This window comes from Dichotomopilus funicola, assembly GCF_033296635.1.
Source record: "Dichotomopilus funicola strain CBS 141.50 unplaced genomic scaffold C8A04scaffold_15, whole genome shotgun sequence".
Taxonomy (NCBI): domain Eukaryota; kingdom Fungi; phylum Ascomycota; class Sordariomycetes; order Sordariales; family Chaetomiaceae; genus Dichotomopilus; species Dichotomopilus funicola.
The window spans coordinates 26,510-43,087 of record NW_026944036.1 but is presented as its reverse complement, the minus strand read 5'-3'; the positions used below and the strand labels follow the sequence as shown (position 1 = coordinate 43,087).

The 16,578-nt window shown below is 53.6% G+C and overlaps 4 protein-coding genes across 4 annotated transcripts; 1 reads left to right on the top strand and 3 right to left on the bottom strand.

The window, feature by feature from the left end:
- Nucleotides 1-297: 297 nt before the first annotated feature.
- Nucleotides 298-4,639, bottom strand: C8A04DRAFT_26693 (uncharacterized protein; the record flags this gene model as incomplete). The annotated part of the gene is made up of 5 exons (XM_062780013.1): nucleotides 298-3,082; nucleotides 3,146-3,371; nucleotides 3,450-4,333; nucleotides 4,398-4,536; nucleotides 4,588-4,639. 5 exons carry the CDS (start codon nucleotides 4,637-4,639, stop codon nucleotides 298-300), a joined length of 4,086 nt encoding a protein of 1,361 aa, XP_062638812.1.
- Nucleotides 4,640-5,801: 1,162 nt separating this feature from the next.
- On the bottom strand, nucleotides 5,802-10,191 carry C8A04DRAFT_10577 (uncharacterized protein; the record flags this gene model as incomplete). The annotated part of the gene is made up of 6 exons (XM_062776639.1): nucleotides 5,802-6,288; nucleotides 6,523-8,694; nucleotides 8,742-8,961; nucleotides 9,028-9,902; nucleotides 9,956-10,094; nucleotides 10,149-10,191. 6 exons carry the CDS (start codon nucleotides 10,189-10,191, stop codon nucleotides 5,802-5,804), a joined length of 3,936 nt encoding a protein of 1,311 aa, XP_062638811.1.
- A 1,084-nt stretch (nucleotides 10,192-11,275) lies between these two features.
- Nucleotides 11,276-13,262, bottom strand: C8A04DRAFT_35720 (putative sterigmatocystin biosynthesis monooxygenase stcW; the record flags this gene model as incomplete). The annotated part of the gene is made up of 5 exons (XM_062783270.1): nucleotides 11,276-11,709; nucleotides 11,774-12,176; nucleotides 12,241-12,467; nucleotides 12,522-12,679; nucleotides 12,745-13,262. 5 exons carry the CDS (start codon nucleotides 13,260-13,262, stop codon nucleotides 11,276-11,278), a joined length of 1,740 nt encoding a protein of 579 aa, XP_062638810.1.
- A 1,441-nt stretch (nucleotides 13,263-14,703) lies between these two features.
- On the top strand, nucleotides 14,704-15,972 carry C8A04DRAFT_10609 (uncharacterized protein; the record flags this gene model as incomplete). Its single annotated transcript, XM_062776648.1, has 2 exons — nucleotides 14,704-15,189; nucleotides 15,316-15,972. 2 exons carry the CDS (start codon nucleotides 14,704-14,706, stop codon nucleotides 15,970-15,972), a joined length of 1,143 nt encoding a protein of 380 aa, XP_062638809.1.
- Nucleotides 15,973-16,578: the final 606 nt, after the last annotated feature.

The window sequence follows — 16,578 nt, the reverse complement described above, 5'->3', positions numbered from 1 at the left end:
ACCTGTATTAGCGGAAGGCCACGGCCTATATTGTGTATTGGATGCCTTATGGGCAGCCTCATCCTGAGCACGCTCGCATTTCCTCCCTGGATTTTCTTTCTTTCTTTTTTCTCGCCGGAGTCGACTTTCTCATCAATACTCATCAGCCGTTCTCGTACCTAGTCTCTTCCTATGACAGGTGCGCATGTTTAGCACCAAGACCGGCCCCGTAGCAAAAGAATGAGAGAGGATTAAGACTAATAGCACATTCCACACATATAAACCGGCACGCGTTCATTCATCTTAGCCTTAGGCCGTCTAGCGGGCTCCAGTGGCCCCGATGTCCCGGCCCTCAAAGTAAATTGGTATGGGCACCCGATGCGCCTTTGACCCCTCGGCGTGTACTAGCTCGCCGCATGTACAATACTCGGGGAGGCCTTCGCCGTGTCGCGGCTCGGCCCGCTGTTTAAGCCTCCTTATTTCCGCTGCTTGCTCTTGCCACGTTCCGAGGAAGTTCGCTGCCGCTTTCGCTACTCGACTCTGTGGCCCATAAGACGCCTGCACTCTTTCGACGTACTCTTCAAACGTACTCGGCGGCCCATCGCCAACAAGGCGTGCTTGGCGTTTGGTGAGGATGTGTTGCTCACCCAAGGTAGCAGTGAAATCATTCAGGAGGTCTATGCTATCTTGCCAATTGATGCCGTTCACACGTTCTCCGTTTGGTTCGATGGGAAGTTCCTTGGGCTGCTTGGAAGTTGATCTGGAGAGAAGGAACCATTCTTTGATCCGTTTCGTCGTCCGGTGGTTCGCGCCCAGAGCTATCTCTGATCTGGCAAGCGCGCTTTGCAAAATTGTTGTCACCTCATCATCCGCGTCCAAGGTTTCGAACTGGAGCGCTTCGCAAAGCTTCTCCATCGACAACACCGTCTCATGATGGTTTTCCCCATATGTCTTTTCTGCCCGGTCAACGCATTCCCTTGCGATTTTCACGGCCGGCCCGCGCCCTTCGCGGTGCACATAACAGTCCACCAGCTGCCGCATTAACCCCAAAACCTTCCAGTCGTTGGGTCCTCGAATCATGACAAAGTGATGACGAATTTTCTCCTGGTAATTGAGCGCGGCGTCCCACATGTTGTTTTTCATCAGGCAGTTCGTCCAAGCAATCGCCAACTCCAAAAACCCGTCATGTTCCGGAAAGTCACGGTACCCTGTGTCCGCAAGATCCGACGTCATGTCGATACGACCCTTCCAGTATGGTAGGTCTCCGGGGTCTGTGAAGGTTTTCATAGCGTGTTCCAGTCGCATAATCCATGGACTCTGATGTGATAGATACCCGTCCTCCTTGAAGAACCGCAGTGCTTGCGTAAATAGACTCTTGGCCTGGCCCATCCGGTCTTGGCTCACGTACACTCTTGCTAGCTCGGCGTGGATCTCTGTATGCAGCAGCTGGAGGTGCTGAACCTCATCCTCGAGTTTTTTGATGTCTGGGTGGCCAGGTCTTGGTCCCCTAGGTCCAGATAATTTTGTACCATTGTGCCAGCCTTGTAAAATCTGGGGCAGGCATCGTCGCAAAATAGTGCTAGGCAGCGCCTCGGCATCGACTTTTCCTAGGCGCTTCGCAAATGCATCCAAGCCCTCGCGGTAGGCGCGACCCAGCCGTTGCTTCTCATGCCGTTCCTGAGTTGTTCTTTCTTGTTCTGCCTGGTTATTGGCTTCACCCCGGTGTTCCACTAAGAGGGCTTCATAGTCCATAATCTTGCCCCTGACCCTGTCGATAAGCTCACAGAACACAAGCTCAGCTTCCCCCAATCGTCCGACCTCATGATATAGTAAACCCAAATTAGCCAAGGTCTGAAGTAGATCCCCGATCTGAAGGCGTTTTTGCACCTTGCAAATGCTCAAAGCATCCAAAAACGCTTTCTCGGCCGCCTTGAAATCCTTCGCGAGGAAGTGGTACCAGCCGATTCTAAGATGCAACCAGCCCTGATGATTCTCGTGCGGAGACCAGGGTGAGCCTCGTTTGAGAGCAGGATCGAGGTGCGGTTGCAATTCATGGACAAAAAAGGAGTCAGTCCAGTTCTGCGATATGAAAATGGATTCGGTAAGAATAGTCCTCGTCAAATTATCGTACTGCCTGTACATCTCGGCGTCCAGCCTGTCCTGTGCCCAATCATGAATCATGACGTGCATCGAAATGGTGGCATTTTGCGCGTTAGTTTTGATCAACGAAAACGCCTCGAGGACGTTCATCCCCACGCCAAAGTAGTGGGGGTTCCATTCACCGTCCTCCTTCAGCATAAAGAGACGGTCCAAGTCCCGGTCGGGTGGGCTCACCAAGTCCCTCAGAGGGACGATTAAATTCGTCTTCTGGGTTGCCCTCTCTTTAGCTACCCTCGTTAGAGTCTCTATTGGAATATTTTGATGATGGAAGAAGCTTAGAATCGTGAGAACTTTGGCTGCAACGCGCGCCGCGGCGCCCGACCCACCCCTCCCAGTTCTTCTCCTTTGCGTCATGAGTGCTTCGTAAGAGACTTCTAGGACGGCGTAGACTGCTGTGTTCTCAATATTCTTGCCCTTGAAACGAGGGTCTGAGCGGATGCGAACCTTTTCTTCCTTGATTTTCTTGAGGAAACGGTCCAAGGATGATCTCCGTTCCCTGATGGTTGCTGCTGCATTGCTAATGGCCATGGGTAAGGAGCCAACCTCCTGGATAATAGCTCGTGCCGAATCAAGATCTTCGGCGTCAGGCCCGGATTCTCGCCCGGATGCTTTGAGAAGAAGTTCGATCGCATGTTCTTCGGAGAAGCATTCGATTTCGAGGGAGCAATCAGAAGGAAGGTCGCCTCTAAGTACGGTTGACCGGGACGTGTAGATGATGCTCCCTTTCCCTCTCCCAGGAAGATGGCCGTCCCGATCATCCAAATCGCAGTCATCGAATATCATGAGCCATTCGTCTGTTTGCTCCTCTATCCAACGCTTCGCAACGTTCATCAAGGATTCGACACTCCCCTGGGAGGCGAGATTATACTTTTTAGCAATTGCCGCATAACTTTGAGCGACTGTAGCAGGCATCGACCCGTCGATTTGAAATATGTATTTGAATCTGTAGCTATGTTAAATCCTCTTCCTCCTCAGTAACACGAGGACGAGTAAGGATATCACGAACCTTTCTTCGAAAACTTCGGAAAATTTAAGGGCGACTTCAGACTTCCCAACACCGCCCATTCCGTGAAGCAGGAACTCTCGCCGAGGTTTCCCACCAGTGTCGCGTTGGGGGAAAAATGTGTCTAATCTCTGCAGGACATCTTCTCTTCCGGTGAAAAAGGCGCTTGTCATGCCCCTGGATCGAGGATTGTGGGTCTGAAGAAGTACCTGCTCCGGGTCCAGATCATCTGTCTCATGTTAGCACGCCCACCAATATGTCAAGTACATGTACTTCATTCCACGGATACAAAGTGGGGATCACGTACGGACAAGACCCAGTGTGAGTCCATGGTGAAATATGCCTGTTTTCAGCGCCCGCGCGACCTGCACGACCTGGCCCGAAATTTCTGGCCCGGCGAGGTATTGAGCTGTCAGGGACTTGAGCTCTGGAATTTTCCGATAGTGGTGCAGTTTGACTTGCGCAGCGGCCGAGGGTACGTTGAAGCGATAATATGAATCGGGAAACGAGTTCAGCCGTGCTAAGAGCTGTCGATGAGACTCCTCTGCGTCGGTCGCCGTGTTCTTGAGCGTTTTGACCATGCCAAAGACATTGCGTAGCCCTTGAAGAGTGAGGAAACTTCGCATCCCGCTCACCGACTCCCTGTCGAGTTCATTATTCCGGGTGCCAGTGCCAATGCTCACCACACAACCAAGTCGTCTCGCAGTACCGAACTCCCCACGTGCTTCTGGGAGAAGATAGTTCACTGGATTGTTGCTGCCGATTGCTGCGTCAATGTACGCCTGCGCCAAATGCCCCTTTCCCAGCTTCTGCGGCTTGAAGAACGATGAAGCGGCCGTAGTTGCTCTTGCGGCCTCCCAGACTTTGACATCCTCGTCCCAATCATCCCCAAGCCCCGGATCCGGATAATAAGAGCGTACAAGTCTAGGCTGGCCTATGTTATTAGACGGCATGGTGCACACAAAGACCTTGCCTTTGTCAGTGTCATCCGGGTCTCGCATATCGTCGCCAAGCCCGCGCTTTTTCACGATTTCCTCGATGGCTTTTTGAAGGGCAACAGCTTTGAATCTGTCCGATAAGCTTGACCGCTTGCGATTTTGTCTTGAGAAGATCTTCGTAGCACATTCATCATATGCCTCGAGGGCCTCTTGCGTCGACATCCGCAGCCGCCCAAGCATGATAGCGATGAGCCTAGGAAATAAAACTTAGTATCACGATTCAATTTCATGCATTTTAGCTGGCTAGAGCGCTTTACCCCCCAGTGCTGGTTCCGGCGATCATGTGGAAGAATTCGCAGGGCTTCGGGGTTTCTGGGAGCTGGTACAGATCCTTGATCTGGTTCATGATCGCGTCGAGAATAACAAGCGATGAGACACCCCGGACACCACCGCCATCTACACCGAGTTAACACAGTCCCCCATACCCACGCCTCAAGTTGAACCTACCGAGCGACAGGAGGTTGACGGGCCCATGCTGGGAAGAGTGGTATTCGGGCATGGTTTTTATTAGTTGTTGGTCAAAGGGAGTGTGATTCACCGGCGTCGGCAACACGTTTGACACGAGTTACCCATCCTCTTGAGGCAGAACAGAGAGGAAAAAACAAAACCGGGAGGCAAGGCTGTGGTTTCGTTTTATCACCTCAGTCTGGCGTCGGCCCAGGACAGACGTCGCCCACAATAGCTGAAGCGTGGCCCGGCCCTCTAATTGGGGCCAGATCATACTGCGTAGGCGCAGGGGTTGTGGTTACATTTCCAGCCCGCAGAAGCCACCGGGTGCTGAAACAAGCCCCTCTGCTGAGTGATTTGTTTCCATTTCCCATGACAACTCAGGCGGCTGGACCGCGATCAGAGTGGGGCGATCATGGGAAAGCTTCAAAATGACTGGCGACTTAACCGCCAGACCCGAAAATAAAACGTTCAAGCTGAGGGATGGAGAGCAGGCTGAGATTAGCAGTCGCCATGACAGACAGGGTGAGTGCTATGTACATTGAACATAACTAAAAAAAAAAAACTAAAAAACTGATGCCTAGCCGAAAAAGGCTTCATCTTGAGCTTTCGCAGGGCAAACAAACAAGTCTGTTGTCTCACAGCAGCCTGGTCCTCTCATCAGCTCTAACGCCGTAGGAAATCGATGGATAAAGGTAGCCGTGAGGAAGTCGGGTCGCAGCAGGGCCATATTGTCGCCGAGCACTGGAGAGCCTCGAGGGGTCCAATCTGCCGAGGTGTAACGAATTCCTTTGCAGTTTTGCATTGGCGTGTTGGGGGAAGAGACCTGCAGCTTGCGGCTTTCTGCCGGGGCCTGGGAGGCGCCTACCCGCATTGCGACATACCTAGGTGGCCAGCCAACGGACCGAAGTGGGGTGTACATAACTAAGAGGACACAAACCCCTGAGATCCCTCCGCAATTGAAAGCCCCTGAATCATCAAGAGCATACCGCAACTCTAACATTTGCCGAACGATATGACATGCCCGGGCATCTTCTTCCCAATCCAAACGGCTGGGAAAATTGGCCTCGGAATTTATCAGTTGATAATTACGGATTATTGTGTTTATTATCCTAGAAACGTAGCCGAATGTCAGTTTTGATTTACAGGGTTTTAATCAGTCATTACACTAAAACTCTCTAACGTCAAATCTAGATTATCATCGCGATCGACTACTAAAATAAACCGCACTTAAAGACAGGCCTGTTTCGCCACCGGTCCCCAACGTTACCCTTTGTCCTGTCAACTGTTTTACCCGGCGTGTTTGGCACGCTGTTCAGCTCATCCCCAAATGCAACGCCCGAGTCTTCTGTTTTCCAATCATTAAACTCGAAGCCCTCCAGCTCCCAAACGAAGGCTTCGTTTTCTCGTGATCCCTCCGCATGCAGCTGGCTACCGCAAGCACAGTACCCGATGACCGGGATGGGTGCTGCCTTCTGATAAACGGGCTCGTCAAAAGGACCTCGTTGGCTCATCAACTCCTCGTGGCGGCTTATGGTCAATTGATTATGGGGCCCAAAGGCGGCAAGTAACCGCTCGAACTCTTCCTCGAGCGTTCTTGTCGGCGCGGGACCTAAGTAGCGTGCATAGGTTTTGGTGATGACGTGGTCTTTCCCAAACGTGGCTTCCGCTTGTTCCACGCTCTTTTTCAACGAATAATACCTTCGTTCCGGTGTCGGGGGATCTCGGTCCAGGTTGGCAAGAGGTCCGACAGCCGGTTTCTTATGGTCCCTGGTCAATCTCTTCAATTGTCTCTGTAATCGCACAGTTATAGAGTGGGTGAGTCCAACGGCTCTTTCCGATTGCGCAATGGCATCACGTAGTAACCTCTCCCCTTCGTCGTCGAGTCCGAGTTGCTGGAAGAACCGGGCCTCATAAAGCATTTCCATCGCCAACACCGTCTCCTGATGGCACTCCCCATACGCCAGCTTTGCCCGTTTGAGGCAGTCCCTCGCAATTTTCACGCCGAGGTCACAGTCGCCGCTATCCACTGTGCAGACAACCATGTGGCGGAGGATCTGAAGGACTCTTTTGTCGTTCGGACCGTGAACCCGTTCGAAAAGCGTCAACGCGTCGCAGTACCTCTCGTACGCAAAGCGATATCCCCTATTCTTTAGCAGACAGTCGGCGAGAAAAACAAAGACCGGCCAGACCGTGTCGGACTCCATGAAGTCGCTTCCAGGTTCAAGGTTGTTCTCAATTTCTTCCATGCGTTTCTTCCAAAACTTAAGGTTCCCGGGCTCAGTAAGTGCCATAGCCTCGTTCTGAACCCGTTGGAGCTCTGGACTGTCTGGCGGGAGCAGGGCTTCGAGCCTGCGAGCAGCTTGAAGTAGCATGCGCACCCCCATACCTTCTCTATCCTGGTCGATGTAAACTTTTGCCAGGTCCGCATGGTGAACGCAAAGTACAGCCAAGATCTCATCCGGGTCCTCGGGAGCCTTGGGGCGGCGTGATTCAATGAGTCTTGGCCATTCTGGTTCTAACACAGTCGGTGGGTTTCCTTCGAGACTCTTCCCATGCTTTGAAGAATCGCCGTGAAGCACACTTTCGAAGGCGTTAGCGACGCGACGTCTCATCCTTTGCTGATTTTGAATGGAGAGTGCCGGGCTGTCGTGCGGCCGAGTCGGAGAATATGTCCCATCTGGATCTCGATGGCCTGTCTTTGGCTCATCTGCAGGATCTTGAACAGGGCGTTTCGGAGGGGGCCCGTCGAAATCTTTTAGCCTCGTGTCAAGCTTATTTATAAGCTCCAAGTAAGTGAGCTCGGCATCCCCAAGGCGCCCCATTTCATGATACATCATCGCCATCCGGTTCAAAATGTTGACCACACTCCACGAGTCGTTGCCGTGTTCCACTTTCCAGTAACGAAGACACTCCGCGTAAAGCATTTCCGCCTTGTCAAACTTCTTGTTTAACTGGTACATCCAAGCCCTTTTTAATTGCATCTGGGCCTGGTATTGATCATGACGCAAGTCTTTCGAAGGGTGCTTGAAACACACACGGGCGTGGGGCCCAACAGAGAGAGCATCCGCTTTGTCCCTCCACTTTGGCGAGAGTACGATAGATTCAGAGATGATGATTTGGGCGATCAGAGAATACCTCTGGAACAGGTCCTTTTCCAGTCTTATCCGAGCCCAACTGTGGACTAAATTGTGCATAGAGACGCTGTCCTGGTCGTGGTTTACCTTGACCAGCGACAAAGTCTCCAGCAGATTCAGCGCTGCAGACACCCAGGCTGAGTCCCATCTCCCCTCCTCATTGACGCAGCCGAACAGAATCTCAAGGTCTATGTCGGGTGGTTCTAGGATACCGCTTAACGGATACGCCATATGAGCATTGCGTTTCTGCCGCTCCTGCGCTGCGCGACCCAAGGCAGATAAGGGGAAGTCCCTGGTATGGTAGAAAGCGAGCAAGCTCAGTAGCTTAGCGGCACTTCTAGCGATCCGTCCGCTGAGTTGTCGTCCCCCTCGGCGTTGGCGTGCTTTGAGGGCGTCGTAGGATACTTCGAAGACGGCGTAGACTGTTGCATTCTCAATATTGTCCTCAAAGCGTGGGTCATGGAGGACGCGAACCTTGCGTTCCCGGTGGAGTGTAAGGAACCCGCTCAATGTCATCCCGTCCCTGATTGATGCTGCTGCAGTGCCGATCGCAAGAGGGAGTCCACCCAGCTCCTTCACAATGGTCCTAGCCAAGGCCCGGTCTGCGTCGCTGATTGTAGTCTCCGGCAGCCCAGCCGCTTTGAGAAGGAGCTCTACCGCATCTTGAGTGCCGAGTTCTGTAATTTCGAATATTGAACCTGCGGTCAAGCTGTAGGTCAGGGTCGTCAGCCGCGTGGTATAGATGATGTTTCCTCTGCTTCGACCGGGGAGATTGCTGTGCCGATTTTCCATGTTGCAGTCATCAAATATCATGAGCCACTCGTCCGTTAACTCCTCAATCCAATTCATAGCCAGCCTTTGCATCACCTCCGGGCTTCCACTCCCGAGGTTGTACTTTTTGGCAATCTGGCTGTAGCTGTAGCGGATTGAAGAGCCCATTGTGCCGTCGATAAAAAAGATGTACTTGAACCTGTTTCTGGTTAGATGCATTCAGGGGGGGTAACTCGGATCACAAACCTCCTATCAAACATCTCGCTGGCCTTCCTGGCAATCTCCGACTTCCCTACACCGGGTGCCCCGTATAGTAGACACTCTCGGCGGGGACTGCCTCCAGTATGTCGCGGGGAGAAGAGTAAGTCCATGGCGGTTAGGATGTCTTGTCTCCCGGTAAAGAAAGAGCTTGATGGGGCCATCTGTCGGAAAGAAGTTGACAGAATGACTTGTTCCTTGTCAATACCTACGTTAAATGGTGTTAGCATAATTCACCCCGGAGGGGAATACCTCGGGATAGTTCGCTTCGTACTTAGATGACCGAGCACGAGGCCGTGCTCGAAGCCGTCGGTTTTCAGCAGCTCTGCAATTTGTGAGACTTGGGCGTTGACCTTTTTGTCGGCGAGGTAGGCCTTCGTCAAGGATTTCAGTGTCGGCATCCGTTTGTAATGGTGTAACCCAACCTTTGCCGCCGCATCGGGAACATTGAAACGGAAGTAAGAGCCGGGAAAGGGGGCCAACCTTAACTCCAACTGGCGGTGGGCCTCCTCGGCATCGGTTGCTTTAGCCTTCAGCGTCTTGATCAATTGAATATACCACGAGGGCGCGAGAAGAAAGTTCCTGATGCCTGTCATCACCCTCCCAACCTCAAGAAGGCGGGTGCCGGTCCCAATGCTGATCACACAACCCAAGCGCCGACCGGCTCCAAACTCTAGAACAGCTTCATCCAAGAGATATCCCACAGGGTTGTTAGCCCCGATCGCCGCGTCGATGTATGTTTGTTCAATATCATCCCCCTCGCCACCTAATTTCTGAGGTTTGAAGAAGGATGATGCAGCTGTTGTGGCCCTCGCCGCTTGCCAGATCGTGATGTTTGCGTCCCAATGCCGCTCGCCTGGGTCCCCAGCAAAGGATCGCACAACCCGTGGCTTTTCAATCAACTTGGATGGCATCACGCAGACGATTGTCTTTCCTTTTTTATGGCGCTGTGCGTCCCGCATGAGTTCCCCGAGGCCGCGTCTCTTTACAATGCCCTCGACCGCGGCTTGAAGAGCAGCAGAACGGAATCTCTCTGAAAGACTCCATTTCCGGTTACCGAGCCGGAAGATCTGGGCAGCGCAATTATCGTACTCTTGCAAAGCTTCCTTGGTAGACATGCGCAACCGTCCGAGCATGATAGCGATAAGCCTAACAAAATTTAGCCTTCGTCGGAAACAACAGATGTTTAATCGAAAACCCACCCTCCTGTGCTGGTCCCAGCGATCATGTGAAAGTAGTCGCACGGCTTGGGGACTTCGTCTAGGCCATACTGCTCCTTAATCCTGTTCATAATCTCATCCAATATGAGCAAAGATGAGACCCCCCGTACACCACCTCCATCTGCGATCAAAGTCAGCCACTTGCTCAGGTCAGTTAACAGATGCCCAGACTTACCAAGAGAAAGGAGGTTAATGGCTTCATCTTCCTCAAACGCCATATTAAGTGTTTCACTCAGCGATATCGTCCACGAGCGCAAGTTCTCTCAACAGTACTTGAGCAATTGCTCCGCCAAGGCTGGAGAAACCCGAAAGAACAGGACTCATTTTGAGTGAGCAAGCTCCGCAACGTCGGAATATTTGGTCGTGTCGCCCCGGCTAGGTCGTCCTTTTGCGGTCCTCCAATGAGACACGAACCACACCCACAGGGGTACAACAGGTGCGTCTAACATGCAGATAGATGCAGGAGTCCGCCTACCTGTCGGAGCCTTGCCGTCACCAAATCCCTCCAAATCTATCATACTTCTTCGCTCATATGTTCAACCAGGGGTCCTCAGTCACACCAACCAAATAAGATACTGCATACCGTTCAAACGGCAAGTCCCTAGCCTGGCAGAGTCTCAAAGCCTCATTTTGAAGCCATGGAAGCGCCCCCGGGTTTCAGGGACCGAGCGACCGGAAACGGGAGTGGAAAGCCTTACGGTAGAACGTCGAATTGAATCACTCATTGTTGCATTGGGCTGTCTGCGTGTAACCAAGATTAGAATGTTTTGAGCGCTCCCGTAATAGACCTGTCATGGTTGGTCGGGGAAGCGATCTTACAAGTGGGTCGAGCTGCCAGAAAGAGCAAGAAGGCGCCTAATTTCGCAGGCACTGCTCGGTGCTGCCCCAAATACACCATCCGGGGGGTTGGGCATTTGTCAGATGGAGGGTCTGCTAGGAAGGAGAGGCCGAGGGAGGGGCGGTTATACAGTGCTGTGCGCGATTTGGGAGGAGGAAGGAAGGAACGCCCGCAGGCATACTTTAAAGCCCACCCAGCCCAGCATCAAAACATTCGCCGGCCCGATTCGGCCCGACACTCGTGGGAGACACAAGGGTGGCGATGATGTGTGCTGTGTATTCCACTATTAACCTGTCCCCGTCTAACTCCCCAAACTAAACTAAGGAGGATGAAAGTTAGAAAAATGAGAAAAGTCATGGCCTGATCATAAGGATAGCCCCCACCCGCCAGCCAAAATGCACCAAACGACCTAGGTTCTGTACCTCCCTAGACCTTTTATCTCCCCATGAGAAACGGCTCTGAGCTCAATCAAGATACCATGTCGTATTCGCCGCCGGCCCCAACTCCTTCGTCGAAAACCCATTCCCCAAATACGCAAACCGATTCTTCCTTCCAATCCCCTGCCCCTCTCCCACATAAGTATACTCCCAGTCCTCTCCCCTGAACCCTTCCAGCATGTGGTAGAAATGAATCCGGCTCCCCGGATGCAGCGCCGTGACAGGGCCCTCAGCCTGGCCATTCTTGAACCACGAACGGCCGTTGGGGGCCGCCCACGCGGTGCGTGGCATGAAGGTTTGGATGTGGGCAAAATAGTCATCGACAGCGGCGTGGGAGGGAGCAAGGGCTTTGATGGATTGGGTCTGGCATTTGTGGATGGCGCCGGCGATGTACTTGGCTATGTGCTCGGAGAGCGTGAAGACGCTGCCATGGCCGATGGGGGCGTTGGGGCCGAAGAACACTAGGGTGGAGGTTGTTAGTTTATTGCGGGAGTTGCCAGACAACGCACGAGGGGCGGGACGCACTGAAGTAGTTTGGCAGCCCGGCCACGGCACAGGACATGTAGGCCTTGGGGGTCTCCTTTTTCCACCGGTCTTGGAGGTTGTCCTCTCGGCCAATGATGGGGAAGCGCGGAGTGAAGGAGGTGTTGAAGCCTGTGGCGCAGACGATGGCGTCGACTTTGAGGATCTCGCCTGAGTCGAGCTCAATGCCTTCTTCAACGAACCGCTTGATACCAGACCTGCGCACGGCAACGTTGGGCTTGCTGAGAGCTTGGAGGTACCCATGGCCAGGCGTCATTCTCCGGCACCCGAGTGGAAATTCGGGGATTAACGCCTTGCAGAGCTCCTGGTTCCCGCCGAGCATGAGTGTCATGTACTCGGTCACTTTTGCCCTCGCAAAAGCCTGGACTGGGCTTTGCGTCAGGATCTGGTTCGGTATATTAGTCGCGAGCAATTTAACAAGGGTTGTTACAGAATTCGAAGGAACATACCATGGGGAACGCATTATTCACCGCCGCCTCAATCGCCTTCACAAACTCGCGATAAAACTCAGGATCTGACTTGAACTTCTCGATCGTTTCCTGAGAGAAATTCTCCCGTTCATCGAGCTGGATCTTGTCGAGCGCCTCCGTCGCCTGGCCCATGGTCTTCCAGGAGTGGATTCTTGGTGGGACTACCCAGGTGGGTGTCCGGAAAACGTGATACAACTTTTCAGCCCCTGGTTAATGTTAGTTCAAAGCCGAGAGACTCTGTCTTCTGCTGATTTTCGTACCTGGTTGCAGCTCCGGCAATACCTGAACCCCGCTGGAACCGTTGCCAATAACAGCAATGGTTTTCCCCGTGTGGTCAAAATCCTTCGGCCACTGCGCAGTGTGAACGAGACGTCCTTGGAAGGTATCGAGGCCCTCGACAGTCGGCCATTTCCAGTTGCTGTTCCGTATGGTCAGTTCGCTGACCATAAACTACGGGTCTTCACGGAAACAACTGCGTCTTACTTCAGAATTCCAGTCCCATCCACCAAGAAAGTAGCCGAGTCACTGAACTCTTCCTTAGTCTCCAGATTCCGCACCATCAGGTCCCACTGTCCCTCCTTCTCATCCCACCGCGCCGACACCACTTGATGCAGAGTCTTAATCGACTCCCTCATCCCCTCTTCCTCGCACACCTGGCAAAGGTACGCCCCAATCTCCTCAGCCGCGGAAAAGAAGTTGCTCCAGTCCTTTTTCTGCTTCCAGGAGAACTGGTAACTGTGGCTGGGGACATCGCATCGGCAACCCGGGTACCGGTTCACCAGCCAAGTGCCTCCCACATCCGCATTCTTTTCGTAGACGGTGATTTCATAGTCGGTGAGTTGCAGCCGCAAAGCCCGGATCAAGCTAAGACCGCTCGCACCAGCGCCAACGCATACGACGCGGACATGCCGAGCTGAGCCAAGAGGTGCCTCCTGTATCGAGTATTCGGCTCCGTGCTGTGGGGGCGAAAATGTCGTTTGGATGGGGTTTAGCTGGGCCATGGGTTCCACGGGCGTCGTGGCTAGTTCAGAAGATGAACAAGACGAGGCGGGAGGAGTTGGAGGGCGTTGGTTCTGGGCGGGTGGCGGCTGGTGGTGGTGTTCCTGAGGGAGATCTTCCGTCTGAACCTTGAGCCTTTTTGACTCACGGCCAACGGTTGGACTTATATCCTGCCCCAAGGGCGAATCTAAGGAATGAGGTGGAGGCATTGGTAGCGGCGGCGGCAGGGCACGGGATATTTCTTCTAGAAAAGGAAATGTCCGCTCCCGGTTCTCGACTTGGGCGCGTTTAGAGGTGACCACGATTGGCAAGACGTTGCAGGCTGGGGCGTATTCCAGGTTTCTTTCAAAGACTGGCTGGTCAACTCCAGAGCCAAAAGAGACAATCCCGCAATGCTTCGGACCTGGGCAAACATGAGGGAATGGCTCAAAGAAATACTACCTCCGACACGACCTACGACGCTACCATTCTGCAGGTGCCGGGTTGCTGGCACTAAGGGGAGGGGAGGAGTTCCCGCTCAAGATGGGACGCATCTCGTTCTTTGGTTACCGTTGGTCGATTTACGGCGTCCGAGCCCGGACGTTGCGTCGAGCTCCAGAGCCCCTGGGATCTCGATCCCAGAAAGAAGGCACGCGGTGCATCGGTAGTCCAGAAACGGCTGCGTTCCATGCTACCCTGCGAGCTTGCGAGCTTGGAGGCTTGCGGATGGCGTCCATACAGAATACGATACACTACACGGGACGTGGCAGGGCGGCAGGAGAGCTGTTGGTTCAGCCGTTGACGGCATCATTCGGGCACGGCCGTCCCATTTCGGGGCATTCGCCCAATCGGCCATTCCAGATTGTTTGGCGGGGAATATTTCTGCGCTTTGATGCTTTTGCCCGTTTCTTTGTTCCGAAGTGTGAAGGGAGGGTGTTGGTCGAGGGCGGGCGGAAACAGAGCCGCCGTGCTGCGTCACTTAGGAATCGTGGTCTTGCAGCCGTATTCTGTCCAACCACAGCCGTTTGGTGTTGTGTTCGGGAAAAGCTGCGGGTGGGGCGAATCAGCTGCCGGTGCGAGAGTCCCCGGGCCTAAGGTGGCTCGCCCGCAGGCCCGGGAGGCAGGATGTTGGAAGCCGCTGTGGGGGCCCATGCCCCGCCATGTTTTTTGTGATCCACAGGGCCCTGCCAAACGCAAAAAAAAAAAAGGTGAGCTAACCCCTCCAAAGCGCGTCTTCACGGGCCATCAAAGACTCCTGTCCACACAATCATAATTTCTCCAGGTTCTCAGCTGGGCAGTGCACCCTGACAAGAACCATCAATTCCTCGGACGCCAAAACGGCGCCATCGACTCGGGGTGGCGACCTTATCCTGAAATTGTATTGTTTCGAAGAGAACAAGGACAAGGACCAGGACACAAAAACCAAGGCAAAGAATCTCAGAGCCGGACCAGGGGCGTGAAAAGATGGCATTCTCATTTGCCTTCGCCGGCGATGACATAGAGGAAGACGACCAACAGCAACAACACACTTCCACACCGCCAGTGGCGAGCACGATAGCCGCCCCAGCACCCTCAGCCTCAACCGCCGGTGCATTCCCCGTCCAAGGCAAACCGCTGCTGCCCCCGGCCCAACACAACCTCCACAATCTCCTTGCGAGGTTACCATCCAAGATCGCCTTCAGCTTGCTCGAGGTCGACCTTGGCGGTGACAATGAGAGCCTCTCATTGCCTCGTCGCGAGCTGTGGGATGTGCGTGTCCAGTTGATGGCCGAGGACGGTACCGACACCAACGCGTCCGAATCGGAAGCCGGACTGGGGGAGCACGACGTTAAGACGGGCATTTACGAAGGCGGCTTCAAGAGTTGGGAGAGCAGCGTGGATTTGGTCAAAGTGCTGGCCAACGAGAGGGTCAAGGAAACCTTGGCACAAGAGCCATGCGTCTTGATCGAGGTGCGGATGTCTCCTATCTTATTTATTGTTTCCTATCCTACCGAGCGTCTCGAGTCGGTTCTTCTCCGCATTCCACATGCTGGGGATGTGCTTCCTGCTGACTGACCCCACCTTTTATGCTCACAGCTTGGTTGCGGCACAGCGTTGCCCTCGCTCGCTCTTTTCCAGTGGGCGCTGGCGGCAAGGAAGTCCGAGCAGCAGCAGGAGCCGCAGCAGCAGCCGCCGTTAGTGCTCACCCTTGCAGATTACAACCCCTCCGTCCTTTATCTCGTGACGCTGCCCAACCTCATCTTGACTTGGGCTCTGCAGCAGAGGACTGAGAACGCCGTTGTCCAGGAGGCGTTCACTCCCGATGGAGAACTGGAGTTGACGTCGGAGGTAGTGGACGCCTTCAAGCAATCTCTTTCCTCACGCCGGATAACCCTTTCCTTCCTTTCCGGTGCCTGGTCTCCGGAGTTCGTTGATTTACTTTGCCAAGATGGAGTGCCCGCCAGCCTCCCGGACAACACCAAGACACTTGTGTTGGGGTCCGAAACCATTTACTCCCCCTTCGCACTCGAGAGTTTTGGTGCTACACTTCTTTCGATCCTCCAGCGAGCGCCCCTCGACCGGCCAGCGGGTGAAGCGAAGGCAATCATTGCCGCGAAGCGGTTATACTTCGGTGTCGGCGGTTCTCTCGATGATTTCATCGACAAGATGCGGGGTCTAGGATCCTCTCTCAGAACACTATCTGAAGAGACCCAAGGAGTTCACCGCGGTGTTGTTGAATGTCACCTCGGCTGAGTACTTTCACCGCTTGCCGCCGTTGTTGGCCTCTTGAAAGGTCGTACCGTTTGTAAGAGCGTACGTAGTACGGCGCATCAAGTGCACCCGTACGACGGACTGTGCATGCATTCTAGTACGGCCCGGGAGATATCTTCGGAACGGGAAAATATGTTTCAGAACTTCTCGGTTGTCAACTCCGGTCCATGCTGTTCAAGTATTGCGGCGCCGATCCTACCGATCTCTCCCTCACCGTTTACCCGCGCCTAACGGCGTTCCTAAGATGTGAAGCCTAAATTGAAGTTTCGGGAAAAATAGCCTAGCCGACTTCTGGTTTGGAATATCTGTGAAACACACTTCTGTTACACGGCTGAGGTCGCATCTTGCATCTTCAACGCTCCGAGAGTCAGTGTGGTCAGTTGACTCATTCACCTCCGGGCGATGGATGCGCCAAAGCCGAATCCCAAATCGGGAATTTCACTGAAACCACACACCGATGCGATTTTGGTCAGCGATCCGTCCAGGATGGGAAGGTTGTGCGAGGCGCGAGTTGGTCCTTCAACTTGGGTGAGATATAACCCCACGAATAATATGGACGTGATTGTCGCAAATGCTTCGGCTCATGTT